Genomic DNA, 20,278 nt, shown 5'->3' on the forward strand with positions numbered 1-20,278 from the left:
TCATGGCTAATCGCTTATGTTTATTGTATTTTACATCAAAAGTGGTAACAATTGTAATTTAATTGCTAAAAACATGAAAAAACCATCGGCAGATGCTAAAAAAATGTGTGAGGAGTCCATATCTAACGACGGCCCGCGACCGACTGACGGCCGGCTGGCACAACAGGCGCTGGACACACACACACAGCTATGCGGTCGTAGGTATCGATGGTCTAAATCAAAATACAACTGCGGACGTGTGGATTTCTCATGTTCCCGCATAGTGAACTAAAGCGGGACATCAATAGCGTGTCATTTCTTTTCGCACACTCTTCGCGTAGCAGTGTCACACGGATGATTGTATTGGTGTATTTGTTCCTGATTTTTAACAAAAATCTCTGATTTTTAATTGAATTTGAAAACTATGTAAAATATTATTTTTTAATTCAGTGCATAAATGTATAACGGAGGATTACCTAAAATCTGAACCAAGAATTTATTATATTTATGGAGTTATTAAAGTTATTAGAAGCAATGTGTAGTAAATACACACCACAGATGAGGAAAGGTTAGTAATTTCTCAAAATAATAAAAATAACACATAGATTATATATAGAGAGAATAATATTGTTACATTAATATTTCTATGAATGTATGTATGGTCCTTGTATTTAACCAGTGTACTGTTTATAGAGAACACGTGCATGCCAATTTTTTAGACCGTGCTCAGATCTTACGCACAAATGTGGAATCCACACATCCACGCTGGAATTTGTTCCAATAATAATAATAATATTTTTAGGAAAGTTTACAGATTACAACTATAAATACATATTATGGTGTACATTGATTTGTAACTTTTAATATGTATAACATAATATGATGAAGGTAAAAAGAAAATAAAAGTGCAGTGGGTTGAGATTTCTCCAATACCACCCCAATAGGCTAGCCTGTGTTGAGGCAGAATTTTTCGTGTTAGTTCCTAATACCTTTGAACATACCTATACTTGTATTAAGATGTATTCGCTCAATAATGTGGTGACTTCAATAACTGCGAATTTGGGTGAATGCACCGGTGAAGGCCCTATTCTTATTTTTGATCCAACTTTTTACATTATCTTTGAAATTTTTTTTGTGAGTCTTGTCGCAAAGTATTTAAAGTTTCGTTGACCAAACGTAGTATGTGTTATCGGTATTTGTAGTAAGTTTTTGTTGTTGCTTCGAGTACATTGTGTATTTGAACTTTTTTCATAGTAATTATGTATATTTGAGTATAGATGAGTTAGGTTAGTTTTTGAATATAGCTACCGAATATCAAAAACATTCATAATATTAAAAGTAGATTCGAGTCTGTAATAAGGAAGTTGAGTCCATTTTTTTTATCAATGTTCGCATTCAAACTTAAATACTGGTATTTTTTTTTTTTTTAAAGTTTGTTTTCATAATTAAATTAATTCTCAAAGTTTAAATTTTATTAAGCCCGCCAAAACGAGCGGAATCCGAGCGGTAAGAGGCGGGGTGTGGTGTGACGTCATTCGAACTGTGAAAATCACGTCGCTTAAGCATTTTGTATGGAAAATTTTTTAATTCTTCAACAAGGAATTCCAGTAATTTTTTTACCAATGTTAACCGTCTATTAGAATTGATGTTATTAAAAAAAAAGAAAATTGGTTAAGATTTCATAGTTAAATTAATATTTTAAGTTAGAATATTTGCTCTTCCCGCCCGGTACGGTACTTGTACGGTATTACCGTCGCTACTTGTTGACGTTCCCCGCGCGAATTCAGGACCACCGCGCAGAAAAGTAAAGACCAAAAGTAAAATAACGGTTTACAGCCCAGTTCACTGTGAGACTTTTCTGGGCGGCCGGCGGCCTGAAGTGTATCACATGCTATGTGACATGTATAATAATAAAAACTTCTGAGTTATGCAATAAACAACATATTATTATAAAGCACTATACGAATATGTATCTTTAGAAATCCATTTCATATAATAATAACAACAAATACGTACATATATTTGACAAACCCAAATAAACCTTTGGCCTATACACCTCTCTCATCTAAACCGACCATCTCTCATGTAATAGAAAGAGATGCACCATAGGTGATCCGTTGTACGTACAAGTCACGACACATGTGACGTCAGAATTCTTTCAACCAATCGTGGAGCGTATACAGTCTATTGCTATTGAATGCTTTTTCAAGAACGTTTAACTAATTCTAAGAATAATAATATAGAAATATATTTATATATTTAGAATCGATATTTTTTGATCTACATGAACATATTTTTTATAAGTCAAAATATTTTTCACTCAACTTCCTTATTATAGGTAGCCTTAGAATTATTTTTAAAATTGTTTTCTGAGCCTTTATGATTGGGTCTAGTGCAGATGAAGTGCCGCCTCCCCATGCTATGATACCATACTCAATAATAGATTTGCAGACTGCAAAATAAATCATTTTCAGGTGATGTAAGCCGAGAAAGTTTCGTATGATTCTGAAAAAGTGCATGGTTTTTAACCTTTATGCTTTGAATAGAGAACAAAATCAGAAACACTTGCACTAATGTCACTGCAGGTTTAAAGGTTTATTTCATGAATGTAGCCTATATGACAGCTTACGAAATAATTTATCTATGAATGTCAAAATTATTTACGTAAAACGGCATTGCAAAAATGAAAACATTTGAGTTTCAAAGTAACACAAAAAAATGATTTGAAAATACCTTTTGATTGTTGTTTTTCGTGTAGGGCATGTTTTCAGATTTATGTAGAAATTAATATTTTTAAGACTATTAAGAAATAAGTTTATAAATAAATTTTTTGGCAGTGCTGTCTTCTAGGGATGCAAATTTGTGCAATTTTTTTATAGTATTGCACACAAAGTTTATAGTGTTATGTATTTTTAAATTTCATAGATAAAATGAATTAAAAATATTTTATATTTCCGGCTACAACAACACACTTATTGATATATTTATAATTTCATATTTTTTCAATCATGGCTAACACAAAAATGTTGAGATGCCGCTGTGTAACTTGCGTAATCTGCTTCAACAGTTGTGCATTTTATGACTCTTAAAAGGTTAATTTCAGATACTTATGTTGTGATACTAGTTTCGGTTTATGATAGTTTCACCGCCAAACTTCTAAAACTTCTTAAAAAGGATGCAGACAGTGATAAATTTTATGACTTTAGGAAAAAAGATACATTTTTAGTTATATTTTGCCACTAATTATTGTTTGTGATGGATTCACCGCTGAACTTTTAAAACTTCTTAGGTGGGAAGCAGTTTTAGCTAAAACTTCATATGAGGGAAAAAATTATGTTTTTTGCATTTTTTGTATGGAATTTCAATGGCCTGCAAAACAAAACTTCTTAGGCAAGTTTCACTATACACACATATATGTGTAAGGGGGTAAAGTGCGCTAACTTCAGGAGGTGATTCAATATGATTTCCTGTACAAAAAATTCAGCTTCTTAACCTAAAAACTACCATAAATCTTTGGTATTTCAAAAAAAGTTACTTATGAATTTTGCTTCTAAAATCATGTAGAATCACCCTTGAAGTTAGCGCATTTTACCCCAGTATATGTAGATACATAATTTTTTTTGGTTTGACTGAGGCTTGAATTTTCCTCGCTAACACCTAAGCCAAATCCTAATGAGTGCCACCAAAAGTTGATAGAATACATTATCAACGACAACAAGTCAATCTGGCGAGTTTCAGCTCGATCGGATGTCGGGAACTGGTTTAATTTTCACTTCCAAGATTTCATTTTATTCAATCATTCAATTTTTATAAATTCATTTATTCATTCAATCAAGAAAACAAAATCGAAGTTCAAATAGATGTACTTAAAAATAGAGGACATTCCATTTAGAAAAAATAGTAAACAAAAACTCATAACTCCGTTATCAGAATGATCGTAAATCTTCCCATCAACCAAGATAAGTTTGAAATACAATACCGAAATAAATTTTTATCAGATGATATATTTTTTATTTATTGATAAACCTTTTTTCAGTTGTGATTGTATAAATTTTCATTTGAAGATATGTAGTTTTGTAGAAGTAAAATTGGTTAACATTCACAATTGCAGGCTATTATTGAAATTTGATTCAAACTAATGGTTCAAAACAACGAAATTATTTACACAAGAATAAATAATTATAAAGTTAAAATGCTCAATATAATCAAAAACTCAACTAGAACAAATAAATTTAAGGCGATGCACTACGTCGTGTAATATTTTAAATTGAGCCGCTATCAATAACAACCCTTACGTAGATGGCGATAAGGTTTAAATTCCCGTTTAACACCATCCGCCTGTTTTGATTTATGCAAGAAAAAAACATGGCCAAAAAGTGCGTTTTATTTTATTTTGTGGATGTTCAGGCATAAATATTTAATTTTTTCTCGATCATTTGATAAATAACTTAATTTGCCACATTATACAATAAAATCATAACCGAAAATGGGTTCGTAAGTAAGAGATTTTGAACTTTAAAGCAGTTTTCATAGGCCTTTACATTATTTTTTTCTGGGCTTATAAAAAAATACTCGATTATTTCAAAGGTCAAGATGTATTTTACTCGCAGTATTTAATTAAAGCATCTGAAAAATTTCTAGGCGACCAAATTTTCAAACCAAAAACACATGATTTTGCATTACTACGTATGGCATCGCCTTAATAATGAAATTGAAAACATTTTCCATCAACAATATTAGGGTTGCGAAACATGTCAAGCAATTAGAATTGAGAACTTTCAACTGACATGAAAAAAAATTTGCAAAGGTATAAAATAAATAAAGTTGGTACCTTCAACATCGCCGGTTGGCAATTCTGTTCTGAAACTGCTGAGAAGTTTTAGTAGAGGCCGTAGAAATGGCTCGGCACAAAGCAGTTGTTGACCAGCGTGAGTCACCAGAAGAGAGTACAGTTTCATCTGCTCTAGGCGGACTGCATTTAGATATCTGTGAATCAAAACATACTCCGTTTAAAAACATATCGAAACATAATGTGATTCGACATGGATGACCGGCTTCATCGGGTGTGGTGTGTTCAGGATGCGGTTGCCCACCAGATACGTGGCGTGCCAGATCGGGAGAGGCTGGTTTAGGGAGACTTTTTGACATCTCCAACTGGTGTCTTGCGCCACAGTGAGAGTGATATATTCATATGTCGCCAATCCTGGATACACTGATCGATAGATTCCTACCCAACCCTCATGCCTTTTACCTTCCCAGAACTTCCTCTCTTTCCTTTCCTTAAAAAAGACCCTCCACACAGCATCTCAAAAGGTGATATATGTCCCGAGGGAAATTATTTTCTCCAGGGCCTCCAGTGTGGGGTTAACCCATTGGCCTCCGAATTGTTTGGCTAAAAAATTGTCCTTTGCATCCGAATTAATTTTGTACCAAAAGTTTTAAGTGCGGTGGTGTACTAAATCTTACATAACTTTTAAACTAAACATGCAAACGAAACAATCTTTTTTAATTTACTTGTGATTGAATCAAGGTATGTAAAAAATATATGCATTGTTTAAAATAAAAAATAATATGATTAAACGAGGATATGAAAATGTTTCTTTTCAAAAACCAATTTTTTTTTCTTCATTTTTTTATAATTGGACTAAGAAAAGTTGTATATTAATCATACTTATTACCATAATATACATTTTTGCCATTTGGGCTCTTGTTAGCCGCCCACCATGCGTTTTACGAACAAGCTTGTCAATTCCCGAACCACACGCCATTTTGAAAAAATTCAATGAAGCTGAAATATAACAAAATTTCAATTGTAAATATCAGGAAATAAATTGTACAAACGGAGTCCTGCCAATTACTACGAAATAAATGCTTAATTATCTACAGAGCGATTGGCATTTAAAATTTTAAACACAGATGTAAATAATGTATCCCTTTTTCGTTTTTAAGCCGACAGACATCAGACCCTCAGTCGTTTGATTTTAAGACACATCGACGTACACACGCCAGGACGGCGTCGTTTGAGGCCAATGGGTTAATGTTAAAAAAAAAAAAAAAAGCGGGGGAAAGGTTCATCCATTAAATAATCTAAAATATCTGAAAATGGATGATAAGATAATAAGATTTTCTTCTAAGTTTGTAATGCTGTCCTTCCCGGAGTGAGTTTTTTCTAACTCATTTATTTATTTATTTATTCAAAAAACAGTTTTTAACATAAAAAAACATACTCTGCACATCTCACTAGGGCATTCCTGTATCAAGATGTGCAGCTTTACAATTACATCATTTAAAAAAATACATAATTGTAAATTTAATATAATAATAACATTAAATGTAAACCCAAAAAAGAAAAGTTAATGACACGGTTGTTTCGAGACCGGTAGAGAAAAATAAACAAAATTTTAGTAAGAAATGTACGAAAAATAAAACAAAAATGTCAACAAAAGAAGCATTGAGCAGTAAGTTTATAGTAATTTGGCAACAATAATAGTCTTCTGTTAACTACAGTACAGGGTACCTGTGCTGGCTTATCAGACACAAGCAAAGGGTAACCATACTAACAATTACAACATGGATAGTATGAATAATAAATTATAAGAAATGATAAAATAACTAAATAAAAATAGGTAAACAATTACTATTTTTATTGGGAATTGGGAATAATATATCTATAATAATATATCATTGGGAATAATATATCTATAATGCTAAGCATAAAGAGTTCAAGATAAAAACAGCAGCTTGAACAAATTATTTTATTTTAGATAGTTATTAAGACAAAAAGTCCAAAGGTATAAATTGATTAAAAAAAAAATCAGTTTTATTATAAACTTATTATTTTGCCTATTTTGAAATGAAATATATTTTTGAGATTTTTTATTATGTTAACAGAAAATTGCTGAGAAATTTGAGGAATTTAACCAGATGGATGTTCCTACTCTCATTCAAAATCATTCATTAACTATACGAACTTCGTAAGTAAATAACTTTGAGTAGAATGCGCTAGAAAAGCAGAATGAATCATCACAACATCCAGATAACAGCATTCTCACCTTATTTGGCATAAATTATTTAACAGCCAGTACATAGTAGGTGATGAGACCGGATAAAGTATTATTAATATGCCGTTTGTAATTAAAATACACTTCTATCCTCATGGAAAACAAATAATATTTATCACCAGTCAATAATACAAACCATTGATAAGCAATAATTAATTCAAGGAAATATTCATTTCAGCTAAAGCAGGTTCTCTGTAGACTTCTATGCAGATATCGCTATTAAAAAAGATAGAGAGGATAGAGATTAAGATGAGCATTCGTTAAAAATGCTGGCAAATGAGCAAGTTTTTACAGAAATTTCTTGGCATCAAGATTTCTGTATTGTCGGTCAAGATTGCGCAAGATTGTCATGTATGCCTATTCTTGTCGATATATTGACCTATCTTGCCGGTGAGGTAGCTCGGCTACTGATTTATAACAATATTGCCTGGCCAAATCTATTCTCTTCTCGATGTGTTACATATCGTTAATGTTTTTTTTTAACTTCCTACTTTGCAAATTGTAAACATTTCGTTTTCTATAAAGGTTCAAGTTTTGTCGAATTTTGGGTTATCTCTGGAGTCCCTCAAGATTCTATCTTGGGTCAGCATCTGTTAATGCTTTTCTTTAACCCATTCCATCATACGACGGCTACCTTAGAAGGCCTTTCCTCTGAGCTGCAATAATTTAAGCTTCTTGACAAAATTTTACGTAAATTGTAGTACGCATTGAATTCTTTTGTATTGTTTTTTTTAATTTTAAAAATTAAGTTAATTTGTTTTAATTTATAGAATAAAATTTATAAAAAATAATATAATTTTAACTACATCAATAAATTCAGGATAGTTTGCACAACAATTAATTCAATTTTTGTGGTTAACAATATAGGTTCTGTCATCACACATTCGCAATATTTAATGCTTGCTTAATTTATTAATAATTAATTGACTTAATTTATACAGTAGAGAATATAAACTGCACCTTTAGAATAAAAGATTGAGAGATTAACTCCTATCAAATAACAAATAGAAATTAATAAAGTTTTCTTTGTGTGTAAAGGAAATTTAAGTTCAGTTGTTTGATTCAGAGTTGCCATTAAATGAAGTGTTTAAAAAATGAAATTTTCTCGGCGTAATTTCTAGCGAGACATTAGAATTAGGTACGCAGTGGTAAGTTAATACGTACTTGAAAGAAAACAATGGCAAGGTAAATAGCGTGAATGAACAGGACCTATAATTAAGTATTGATAAAAATAAGTACCTAGCCAAACAGTTGCCACTGATAACGGTTAACAATTTTCATTGAAATGCTAACTTGTTTTGATAATTTTTTACGCAACCGTAACAATTCTCGATTGGTATTTTTATTACCGAAAAGAATTTGTATATAGCACAGAGAGAATTTGTTTCCATTTCAGGTAGGAGATTACATTTTTATATACAAAAACAGTGAAACAGAGTTTTTTTTTCATTTAAAAAAATATATAAATTGAGAACTGAATGTTTCGAAAATTTGAAAAGTTCAAAAAAGTCATATTACCAATAATTATTGTATAACTAGAGGCAAAAAAGTCATATTATCAATAATTATTGTATAACTAGAGGCAAAAAAGTCATATTACCAATAATTATTGTATAACTAGAGGCAAAAAAAGTGTGGTAAAATAATCATACTAAGTGCTATAAACTTTTTACATCAACATTGTACCAACATAACATTTAGTTAATAAGATTCATAATAAGATTGTCTAAGAAAATGATTAATTCTTGGCAAACAAGACCATTGCTGTAAATTTACGCTATCTTTATGTATTAACTAGCTGTACCCCAGTTTGTTGCTTTGGCTGATTCTGTCTGTGCAGATAGAGAAACAATAGTGCGTGTGGCTTTTACGTCCAACAGATGGCACTGTTTTTAAAAAAAAAGCATGTTTTTACATGTCACAGGTGACATCTACATAATATAGGTATATAAAAACACACACATATTCGAACGCAACGTTGTGTCAAAATTTCAAAGCAATCGGCGAAGAGCTTTCGGAGATTTAAGATTATGAACAAGCGAACATTTATATTTATATATGGAAGAAGAAGATAGATGTTGTTTGATAAAGGCGATGCACTACGTCGTGTAATATTTTAAATTGAGCCGCTATCAATAATAACCCTAACGTAGATGGCGATAAGGTTTAAATTCCCGCTTAACACCATCCGCCTGTTTTGATTTATGCAAGAAAAAAACATGGCCAAAAAGTGCCTTTTATTTTATTTTGTGGATGTTTAGGCATAAATATTTAATTTTTTTTCAATCATTTTATAAATAACTTAATTTGCCACATTATACAATAAAATCATAACCGAAAATGGGTTCGTAAGTAGGAGATTTTGAACTTTAAAGCATTTTTCATAGGTCTAATACATTATTTTTTTCTGGGCTTATAAAAAGACTTATCTAAAAAATACTCGATTATTTCAAAGGTCAAGATGTATTCTACTCGCAGTATTTAATTAAAGCATCTGAAACATTTCTAGGGAACCAATTTTTCAAACCAAAAACACATGATTTTGCATTACTACGTATGGCATCGCCTTAATAATGACCGATGGCAAGTATTTGATGATTTGTATAATTAATTATTTTATAAACCTAAGTTATTAAAACCAATTGTTAAATCTATTCAGAGCGGAAAATACTCTTAGAATTATCTTGGTGAGAGATCTACATTCAGAATCGAAACATTGTTTGAAATGGTTTTAGCCATGTTTGGTGATCAGATCTGAAGAGCCAGCTAAAGGTTGCACAGTTAGAGTCGAGGTATCCAACACGTACCCACATATACATTTATGTGTATTGGTGCATACATATTTATACACTTTTGACAGTAATAATAATAATAAGTGTTTTATTATCTTTTTTTTTGTAACAAATAGATATAATGATATCCTCACTGGGATCTCCCGTGCTGAGGATTTCATTTACATATTATGTATAATTTAATTATAAGAAAATTAATATTACATCAAAGTTACATATGAATAGGGAATTCTCGTGCATTTTGTAAATAATTTATTTCAATAAAGATAATTATTTTATTATGTGCCTCTTTTTTTTCTTTTATTTTAAATGCATTTTCAATTTTTTGTAGTTGTTTTAAAAATTGCGTGCTATTTCGGCTCTGAAAACGGTCATGCGCCATCTTGACCGCTACGTCACACCTTTGCCGCCGCTGCCGCCATCGGTTTGCAGGATCTACTCGGGCCGGTCAACAGTGACGTCATCGTTCGCCCTTGAACGCTTGATCAATCACCGGGCGTTTTTAGCTGCATTGAAATATTTCATTCGCGCCTGTTTTTAAAGTCATTATAACTTTAATAAATGATTTTTGAAAATTATAAAAACTATGTATTCTTGTGTCTGAAGTGTTTCTACATATGAATAATTTATAATAAGTGATTTTTTGGTGTGAAGAGAATTCCCTATTTAATTATGAACATATATCATGTAGTATAATTTTTTTTTTTTAAATTATTATAAAATAAGTAAGTGTTTTTTGGTATACATAGTTCAGTTGATCTCAGTAAATTTTCTATTTCAGATCTCCCTATGTTAAGTATCCAGCTTTTTATTTGAGATTTAAATGTTAAAGTGTTGAGGTTTTTGAGTGAGAGTGGTATTTTATTGTAGAGTTTTACTATGATATAAGAAGCTTTTTTGCCCAAAAGTTGTATTAGTAGTTATTTGTTGGATAAGTTTTTGACCATGAGATCTAGTGTTTCTATTGTACGTGTTTGTTGTTATTTCTTGGGTTTTGTACTTATGAATGTAAATGAGTATAGTTGTTTAATTGACATGATGTTAAGATTGGTAAACATTTCGTCAGTGCTAGTTCTTACAGGAACTTTCAATATAATTTTCACTATGGCTTTTTGAGTTTTAATTAGTGGATTTAGTATATTTTTATTTGCACTGCCCCATCCGATAATACCGTATTCTAACAGTGATTGGCAGAGAGCCATGTAGATTTTGATTAAGTCTTTTTTAATGAGCACATTCCTGATAGTTTTGAAAAAATAACTTAGTTTTTTAATTTTATTATCTAAATAGCTAATGTGATTGTTCCATTTTAAATTTCCATCTATTTTTAGACCTAGATACGTTATATGGTCAACGTTTTCTAATGAGGGACAATTACAATTCTCATTTAGGTGATGCGGGCTATGAATTTTCAAGTTAAGGTTTTCTTCAGAGTTTTTTGTATTTTTTTATTTTGAAAGTGATGAGTTTGTTAGTTTGAATGAAAATGTCACTGAGAAACAGACTTTGGCCTTGTTTATACCTACTTATTATTTTTAGCAAAGACAACAAGTGTATACATTGATTTATTTGAATACTATTTTTTTTTGAGTTATTCTAAAAGTTTAACAATGTCAGTTCTTAAGAGGGATTGCTGGGAGGCTAGGATTAGAAAAAGGCAAATACTCATATGATGAAATTGAACTAACTCTAAACCTCTCTCCTTTGAAGTCCGTCGGGAAAGAAATTACCTCATTTGCTTCTTCAAAATTATGGTATTATTATTATTATTATTTTTTTTTTATTACTTTATTTATTTTCATTTCTTTACACATATTATACATATTAATAGATAGTATATAATAACACAATATATAATACCAAATAGTATACACAAGAAATGAAAACCCACTAAGGCACTGCCCGAGTGTGGGTAATATAAAACGATTACTATATTTCAAGTACCTAAAGTATAATATAAATTAGTAGAAAAAGTTTTTTTTTGTTTATAGTTATTATAAAAAGTAAAGAGAAAACATTATGTACAATAGTTTATAAAGTTTCAGCAAGTGAGTTGTAGAAAGGATCAATTCAATAAATTTATTGATTCACCTACTCTACTGCAACTCATTCCCTTCAATATCCCCTCGCACAGACTCAGAAATAATGAACTGCTCTTCCTCAACCATCATTCGACAAATTTTGTATATTATTCACCACTGTCCAGAATGTGTAGACTGGTCAACTCAAGTCAAAACCTTAACTTTTTTGGGATAAGTCTGAATGATTTTTGCCGGTCGCTAAACAAGTGACGGAATATTATAAGTGTCCTGTGGTCCTGACCCACGGCGTAGTCTTGACTTGATTCGACTTGTCACTTTATTTTCTTATATTATATCTGCCTTATGTCTTTGCTTTCATGTACCTTTGTCTACTCCTGTATTTTTCATTTTACTGTATTCGTGTTATTATTTTGTAATTTGGACGATGTCCGTTAATAAATAAATAAATGTGTACTGACAATATTAAACTGTATACCGGAATAACGACGAAAGAGGACTCTATTTGTTCACAATTCGATATTGACGGCATAGTAGAGTCAAGTAATCGAAATAAACTTTACTGTAACAGCGGAAAGTGTACAATTATGTCATTTACAAGGGCAAAGCATACTCTGTACTCTTTAAAATGTCTGACACCTTGTTAAAACATATTTCTTTAACGAAGGATTTAGGAATAACTTTTGACAGGCGACTGACTTTTCGTTCTCTTATTGATTTGGCATGCAACACTGCATTGCGAATGCTAGGTTTTGTTATCTGCAAATGCAAAATCTTTTTCTAATACAGTAATCATAAAAATGTTTTATTTTACTCTGGTTAGTAGCATTCTCGAGAGTGGCTAGGTAATTTGGGGACCTGAAGACGCCATACACTCACATGATATAGAAAAGATGCAAAAAAAAGTTTATATGATACCTTTATATACAAAAGTTTGTATATAAAGGTTTATTTTTCCAAGAGGTAGGCCCAACCTACCAAGTCTCATGCCTCTGGGGAGAATGACTACACTTTTAAACCAACTTCCTTCAGAGATAAACATGTTTCAGTCAAACCTCAATGAATTCAAATTAGAATAAGTATATTTTTCAACACGATGATGCATCGCAACTGATTTAATAAATGTTTATAAAATATTAATTTACTCGTAGGTATAAGATTAATCGTAATTGTAAATATTGTGAAATGTTATTGGAATGACAGTTTTTTGCAAATCTATCTGTATAAATAAAAATGTAAATGTTCGTTTGTTCATAATCTTAATTCGCCGATTGCTTTGAAATTTTGACACAACATTGCGTTCAAACACGCATTTGTTTTTATATATCAATATTATACAGATGTCACCTGTGTAACAGGTAAAAACATGCTTTTTTGAAAATCTGCGCCATCTGTACGACTTAAAAGCAACACACGTTTTTGTTTCTCTATCTCCACAGACGAACTGAGCCGCAGCAACGCGTGGCGGGATACAGCTAATAAATAAATTTGATTGTAACAAAAATTAACCTTTTCCAATTTCACAAAAATTTTCTTTTCGGAAGTTGTAAAACTTGTTTGAAACATGCCATATGGAAGCGATGTATCTTTGTGAGTACTGTGTAACTCTTGCTGCGATACCCATACTACTTAACCTACTTCTTTCCCATTTCCTTCAATCCCCACTTTTATTCAGCATTGCAGAGTACCCAAAATTGGCAATTCCATAGTCTCTCTGGCTCAGAGCAGTCAAGACTATTATGCGTTAATCACATAAAAAAGTTTAATTCACATTTAACAGCTACATATTCTGTCTCTTCAAGACCCATATTCACTACTTCCTCTTCTCAAAAATACCCACCACACAGCATCATCAAAGATGACAAAGGTCTATTTTTTTCAGGATCTCCTGTGCGGAGTTAATGTAATGTTTTGATTTAATGCTTTACCTTCCCGTTCTGTTCCCCCACTCGTACAACTTCTCGAGCAAGTTCTCACTGAGTAGGTGCTCTAGGCAGACGCCCCCCCGGCCTAGGTCCTGGGATGCCCCATCCCTCTGGGGTCCCCCGCCAGGCCCCTCCAGCGAGGAGGAGGAGGACGAGTGGTGTCGGATTTCCAGCAGCAGCAGGGTGACCAGGTGCTCCAAGTGGCTGACCACTCCGAGGACGTCATCGTGGGACGGTACCGATGAGCCCTGCAGAGAAAAAATTTAACGCTTTCACAAAACCGTAAAATTATAATGAAAAGAATGTGAAATAGTCAATGGGTTAAAACTTCTTTCTTGACAAAAACAGCGCAATTCTCTACTTTTTCTGGAATAATTCTAATTCACATTAGTGCATATTAAATAAAGAATGCCAAAAATAAGTGGCAAAAACTGTATACATACTTTTGGTATTCAACCCTAATTCCATTAAAAATACTTTATTTTTATGCCAATTAATATACAAAAATATTGAAAATGGTTCATATTATTATAGCAAAAATTTGAATGACCCGAAAAATATAAATAACATTGAAAAACCTGAATAATAAATGTTCTTCAAACTACAGCTGACTGAAAAAAAAACCAGTCACTGGGTCACTATCTAAAATATTAAACATGTTGCAATTGCACAATACTTCTTCAATACGTAATACAACTAACCGGACATGTGAATAGTATATTTGTATTGAAATTCGATATATTAACCCTATAAATATATAAGTAACGTACATGACTTCTCAGGATGATTTCTTCGGCTTGTTGCCAATGTTTACAAAACGATTCATAGCAGGCGCCGGGGTCACATTTAGCCGCAGATTCCAAGGGTCTCGTTGGCTGTCTCGAGAAACTTGCCCGCAAAGGGCTGTTCCTTAACCAGCTCATTTCTGCATCATTCAGAGATCAAAATAAACGAGCATCTGTCAAAGTCACTACGTTCCAACATGAATCCAATATACTTCAAAAACACTAAATCGTCGTACAAAAGCATTGGCACATTATTATATCACAACCACAGTTTTCCCCGCCGAATGAAAACACAACGAAACTCCATGTAAGTATTACGAGGACGTTTTCTTTTTCGATAACGTTATCGTAAATCGCAGAAACCTAGCAGCCATCACAAATGACAAATGAATGACAATAGACAACAGAGTAGAGATATTATTTTCTTACAACATCGAACAATAGACAATATGACAAATAAATCTTTTTTCGTAGAGCTGGGTCGCCACGAAAGTGAACATGAATAATTATTGTAAACTGTGTCTCTAAACGAAACTCGTTAAAATCAGACCGTGTTTACAAACCGCTTGGTGTATTTAAATTTGATAATATTGAATTATTTTTTTATATATTGTACAGTGATTACGTTTTAGACAAAGAATATTCAGGATACAACATTATTCCATCAGGATTTAAATATGCTCTGTAGTTTTTAATCTACGTAATAATGCTATGTATTTAGAACTTGAGGAGATGAAGACAAAGATCAATAGTAAATTAAGCGAAAGTAACAAACAAACATTGATAAATTGTGTTTGGCCTGTTTTGGAAGTGGTTAATTTGGTATAAAATGCACACAATTAAATAAAACTTCATTTAAAACTATTAGCGGCATCCATCGGTGAAAGGCAAAAGATATTTTGTAGCTTCGTACACTCCGACAAAGATATTGCGTAATTTTATATTCAGTCGTGTCGCTAGTGTAGATTTTCCGGATGCTGAGTTTTTTAAATATAACTACACCCAGGCATGACCCAGGCCTGGTTGAACTTTTTTGTGCGTGATTTGAACACCGAATGCCGAATTTACAAAACCTTTATTTATTTATTTAATAATTGCAAAATCACTTTGTGGCGTCATTTTAATTACAATAAAATAAATCACTTCGTGAACACCACTATTCAATCAAATAGTTTGATCCTTTTTGATTAAATATGAAAGAAATCGGTTTGTCAGGATGATCGTGATGGTATTCGAATTTTACTTAAATTGGTAAGTTTAGGTCATGAGTCCAGACCATTTTTGATTAAAAATTATACATCAAATTTGAAGGAAGTTTTAGTTGTGCAATTTAATGGATTCGGTGTAATTTTTAAAGTGTAAGTTCATTTTATAATTTATGGGCCATTACTAATAAACGTATTTGAAGTTCTAAACAACTGATAAACAATCATTCATGTTTGGTGAATGATTGTTTATCAGTTGTGTAAAGTTTAAAACACGTCTATTAGCAAGGAGGTTTACCAATATATTTTTGAATAATAAATGTTGTGTTCATATAGTTAAAAATTTCATATTATAGTTTTCAAAGCCCGCCAAAACGAACGAAGTCACACTGACGTCACATACGAGTAGGTTTTATTATTTATTTCGCCAAAATATCTGATTTTTTGGTTATCCTCCGGGAATTATTTTTCTAGAGATTTTATTCTTGTTTGAAATTTAACTAATGCAATTTTTAAACATTAAAGTATATTTTAAATACATAAAATTAAAAGATAATTTTATATAGTTTCTTAAATGGTATATATTTTTAAAACATCTTCAAAATTAAGAAATGTGTAGAAAATTAAAAATACCTTGGAAAAATTCAGAAATTCTATTGCAAATTAGTATTACTTAAAGTAATAACCAACAACCCTATTTGACTGGATAAGCAATGTGTATATCTTATGTATCTTTCCACGAACTATTTTTTTAGTTTCTATTTTACGTTTCAATTAGTAAGATGTTCACATACACGGTCGATACATAGGGTAAACCACCCAATCATTGGCACTCCACCAATTTATTGGCATGCTCTAGTTTTTTAAGAAAATTAAGATTTTTTGTAGCCAGATCTTATATTTTTTAGTAGAAATTAAACAGTAGTATCATTTATTACTCAACTGGCAACACACGTTTTAATTTTTTTCAAACATGGCGGCGCATTTACCATCTGTTTGACAAGCCGCAACCTGTGCGACAAAAACAATCAAAATATTCGTTTTTTACTAAGGTAAGAGCTATCGTTATCTTTTAAAAATTGCAAATCTATTTTGTTTTTCTTATACCGAATCATTTTGTTTTATTATTGAATATATTAACTCCATTTTTAAAACATTATTTTATAATTTAACCGCCAACTTTTAGTTATTTGTGGGGTGCCAACATTTGGTATGCGTAAAATCGGTTTATCCATTTTATTGGCACACATGCCAATAAAAGGGCATTTAAAATAATTTGAGTTTATTAAAAACTATACCTTGTTTGTCTCAAAATTGAGTTTAAATTGCATTGAAAATATTTTCTAACGTTTTGAACACACCAATCCAAAAGTTGGCCCACTGCCAATTATATAAAATCCATTTATTGGCACGGGTGTCAAACATTGGGTAAAAACGTGCCAATAAAAATATTGTCTTTTCAGCCACTTTCAAAATTAAGCCTAGTCAGAAGAAGTCTAGAGAAAAAAATAGTAAAAAATGTTTTTAACGGAAAATTTATACCTACAAAAAGCTCTACACGAAATATCAAAAGGCATGAGCAAAAAACTTGCTGCAAAAACCTTCAGCGTACCACGGTCTACTATACAATTCAGATTGGAACATCCTGATCATCGCTCTAAGCCCGGTCCGTCCACAATTTTAACTGACGAAGAAGAACAGCTTTTTGTTGACTGGATAAAAATCAGTAGCAAAAAAGGGTTTCCAAAGAGGAAAGAAGATTTGATAAAGAGTGTTTCAGACTTTATCAATAAATCGGGGAGAGCCAGCAGTTTTAATAATGGTGAGAAGTGGTTTAAATTGTTTTTAGCTAGACATCCAACAGTTAGTTACATTTCGAACACCAGAAGCCGTAACAGCTGCCAGCTCCACAGTCTCTGCATCTGATGTAAGAGGCCACAGAGAGATGGCCACAAATGGCACTTGACGTATGCTACCAGTGAATTATGTACTAATTTAGGTATAATTCTCATAGCGTTATACCCTAACTGCACTAGGCTCCTTCAACCTGCAGACGTCGCCGCATTTCAACCATTCAAAACACAATGGCAGAAAACTGTTCTAATCCATCTCAAGCGTTAACGAATGATGTTTCACAAGATGTTGAGGAAATAGTCCAATGCTCTGAATTAAATTATTTTATAGAAGATACATCAACCCTACAAGAACCTATTCCAGAAACAGTTAGCCAACAACCACACAATCATCTTTCACCCACTCAACAAGCATTCATTCAGCCAGAATCCGTAGAGCAAGTATCCTCCCAAAAAGCCTCTACTTCCTTACAGCATGCTTCGATCTTACAGCCATCATTCACTTACGTACCAAGCAACAAACAACCATCCACACAACAAACATTTGTTCAACAAACATCTATCTACAAAGCGTCCGTTAGCAGTCAGCAGCAATCATCAATATATTCAACTCCCCAAAAACCGTCTATCAGAGTAACTGGAGATGTCAAAATAGGTGCAGATCAAAATAATTTTATGCAACTGAAAGTACCACTGGTTAAGGAAGATAATATATTAAAATTACAAGATATTTTGGTACTTCCTAAAACGCCACAAAGAAAAGGGATAAAAAATACCAAGAAGACGCCTTTTGTACTAACATCTACCGAATGGAAAGCTCAGGAAAATGAAAAAATTAAAATTAAAGAAGAGAAAGCAGAAGGTGTTAAAAAGAGAAAAGAAGAAAGAGAACAAAAGAAATTGGAAAAAGAGAAACAAATGGTAAAGAAAAACAAAAAACAAACTAAAGACAACGTGTCTAAAATTTTGTTTTCGGAAGATTTCTATAAACTTGACAATGGCAAATTGAAAGCTGCACTTAAAAATAATAACAAAGAAAACCAAAAAGCAAGTAGGTACTAGCAAAAATTGCAGTGCTGCTGAGATAGAAAAAATGTTGACTCAGGATTCAGATGACTAACGTGACTTAAGAATTACTTATGATCTTAATCAATTAGATTGTGATTTAATTAAATATAATTAAGGAAGTTAAATAGTCTTAAGCTAAAATTGTTCTATTTTTTGTTCAAGCCTAGGTAGAAGGTTTTTTTGGTTTTGTTTTAATACTTTATGGAAAGTTTATTTAACTATAAGCGTTTCAACTGATATGGGATGTTCCTATATAAATAAATGTTACTTTTCTCAACAAAGGATTTTATTTTGTTTATTTCTATTAAGAATTATCTTAAAATAGGTACCAACATAGACGATGTATAATACATTTTAAAACCCCTACATAAGACCTAGCAGCTATTTTTCAGTCTCGGGAGAACAGTGACAATAATAGGTAATAATCACTGCCAATGAAAGGTTTGGCTATGCCAGAAACTGGTATTTGAGGTATTTTTTTAAAAGGTACACTATATTGATGAAAACGATATAATTTATTAATGATAAGTACTTTATAATATTCTGTAGAGATTAGAAGACCAATATAAATGCTTTTCTCTTTGTTAAAACATATTTTTACATGCAAATTTTACCGGTTTTGTGAAGTAGCTGCTTAAAGTGCCAATAATTTGGTGGTTTACCCTACATCAATCTAAAAAATTTTCACAACGTTTTGTAGTACCTAAGACCGTATATATATATATATATGTAAAATATATAAAATAATTAAAAATGTAGAGTAGCCATCAACATTTTATTTCATATTAGCGAAATAATTTTAGGTACCTACCTACAAATCATATATATTATTTATATCCATATTTTTTTCTCAAATTAAGTCTGCTAAAATATGATATTCTGGAAGAGTAACAACGTTTGGATTGCCTTCTATTAAAATGTTTACATCTTCTCTTTTTCTTTTATATTTATTTTGATACTGAATTGCCTTTATTATATGGCATATTCCCCGGTGTCCTATACTATTGAAAGCCAAATTTAAATGCTTCAGCGAATTATTTCCTTTACAGTAAACATTTTCATTTTCGCAAAAGAGTTCCGAGCGTCGAAAGGGGTAATCGTTATTATTTGCTCCTAAATGTTTTTCAATGATATCGTCAATACAAAGATTATTAGAAACAGTTGTGTTTTGGCAATGTTCTGGAATTGATTGCTTTTCAGTTTCGTCTTCATCATCAATATTATTATTTGAAGTTGTTGATTTAGTTTCAACAGTGTTTAATTTAAGTTGGACATATACCTCAAAGATTTCTGGTATTTTGATTAAATACTCAATATTCCGTCGGTTCTTAGAGACTAATTCTTTATCTGTTAAACAAAAACATTTCATTGAATTGGATATTTCACAGCAACCTTCATCTCTTATTAAATTATTTGCCAAGACGAGGGAGGTCAAGCGGCGATTCGTTCTCAAACATTTAGCGATACATTTCGCACCACAATTAGTTATGATATTTGCAGATAAGTTCAAGACTTCCAAGTATTCGGCCTGGGGCTTAGAATGATGAAGTAGTTTGGCAATATGTTTTACT

The 20,278-nt window shown here is 31.8% G+C and overlaps 1 protein-coding gene across 4 annotated transcripts in view; it reads right to left on the minus strand.

Moving 5' to 3' along the window:
* Positions 1-14,957, minus strand: part of LOC149417284 (FHIP family protein AAEL005291-like) — a 47,325-nt gene extending 32,368 nt beyond the window's left edge. For all 4 annotated transcript variants that reach the window (XM_089640188.1, XM_089640187.1, XM_089640186.1 and 1 more), the window contains exons 1-3: positions 14,567-14,957; positions 13,800-14,044; positions 4,811-4,965 (exon numbers count right to left, since the gene is read on the minus strand). In XM_089640188.1, coding sequence (XP_089496314.1) covers positions 4,811-4,965; positions 13,800-14,044; positions 14,567-14,719 — 553 coding nt within the window. In that variant the 5' untranslated portion in view covers positions 14,720-14,957. The remainder of the gene's footprint in view (positions 1-4,810; positions 4,966-13,799; positions 14,045-14,566) is intronic.
* Positions 14,958-20,278: the final 5,321 nt, after the last annotated feature.

This window comes from Hesperophylax consimilis, chromosome 15, assembly GCF_061612785.1.
Source record: "Hesperophylax consimilis isolate HC1 chromosome 15, BYU_Hcon_1.0, whole genome shotgun sequence".
Classification (NCBI taxonomy): Eukaryota; Metazoa; Arthropoda; class Insecta; order Trichoptera; family Limnephilidae; genus Hesperophylax; species Hesperophylax consimilis.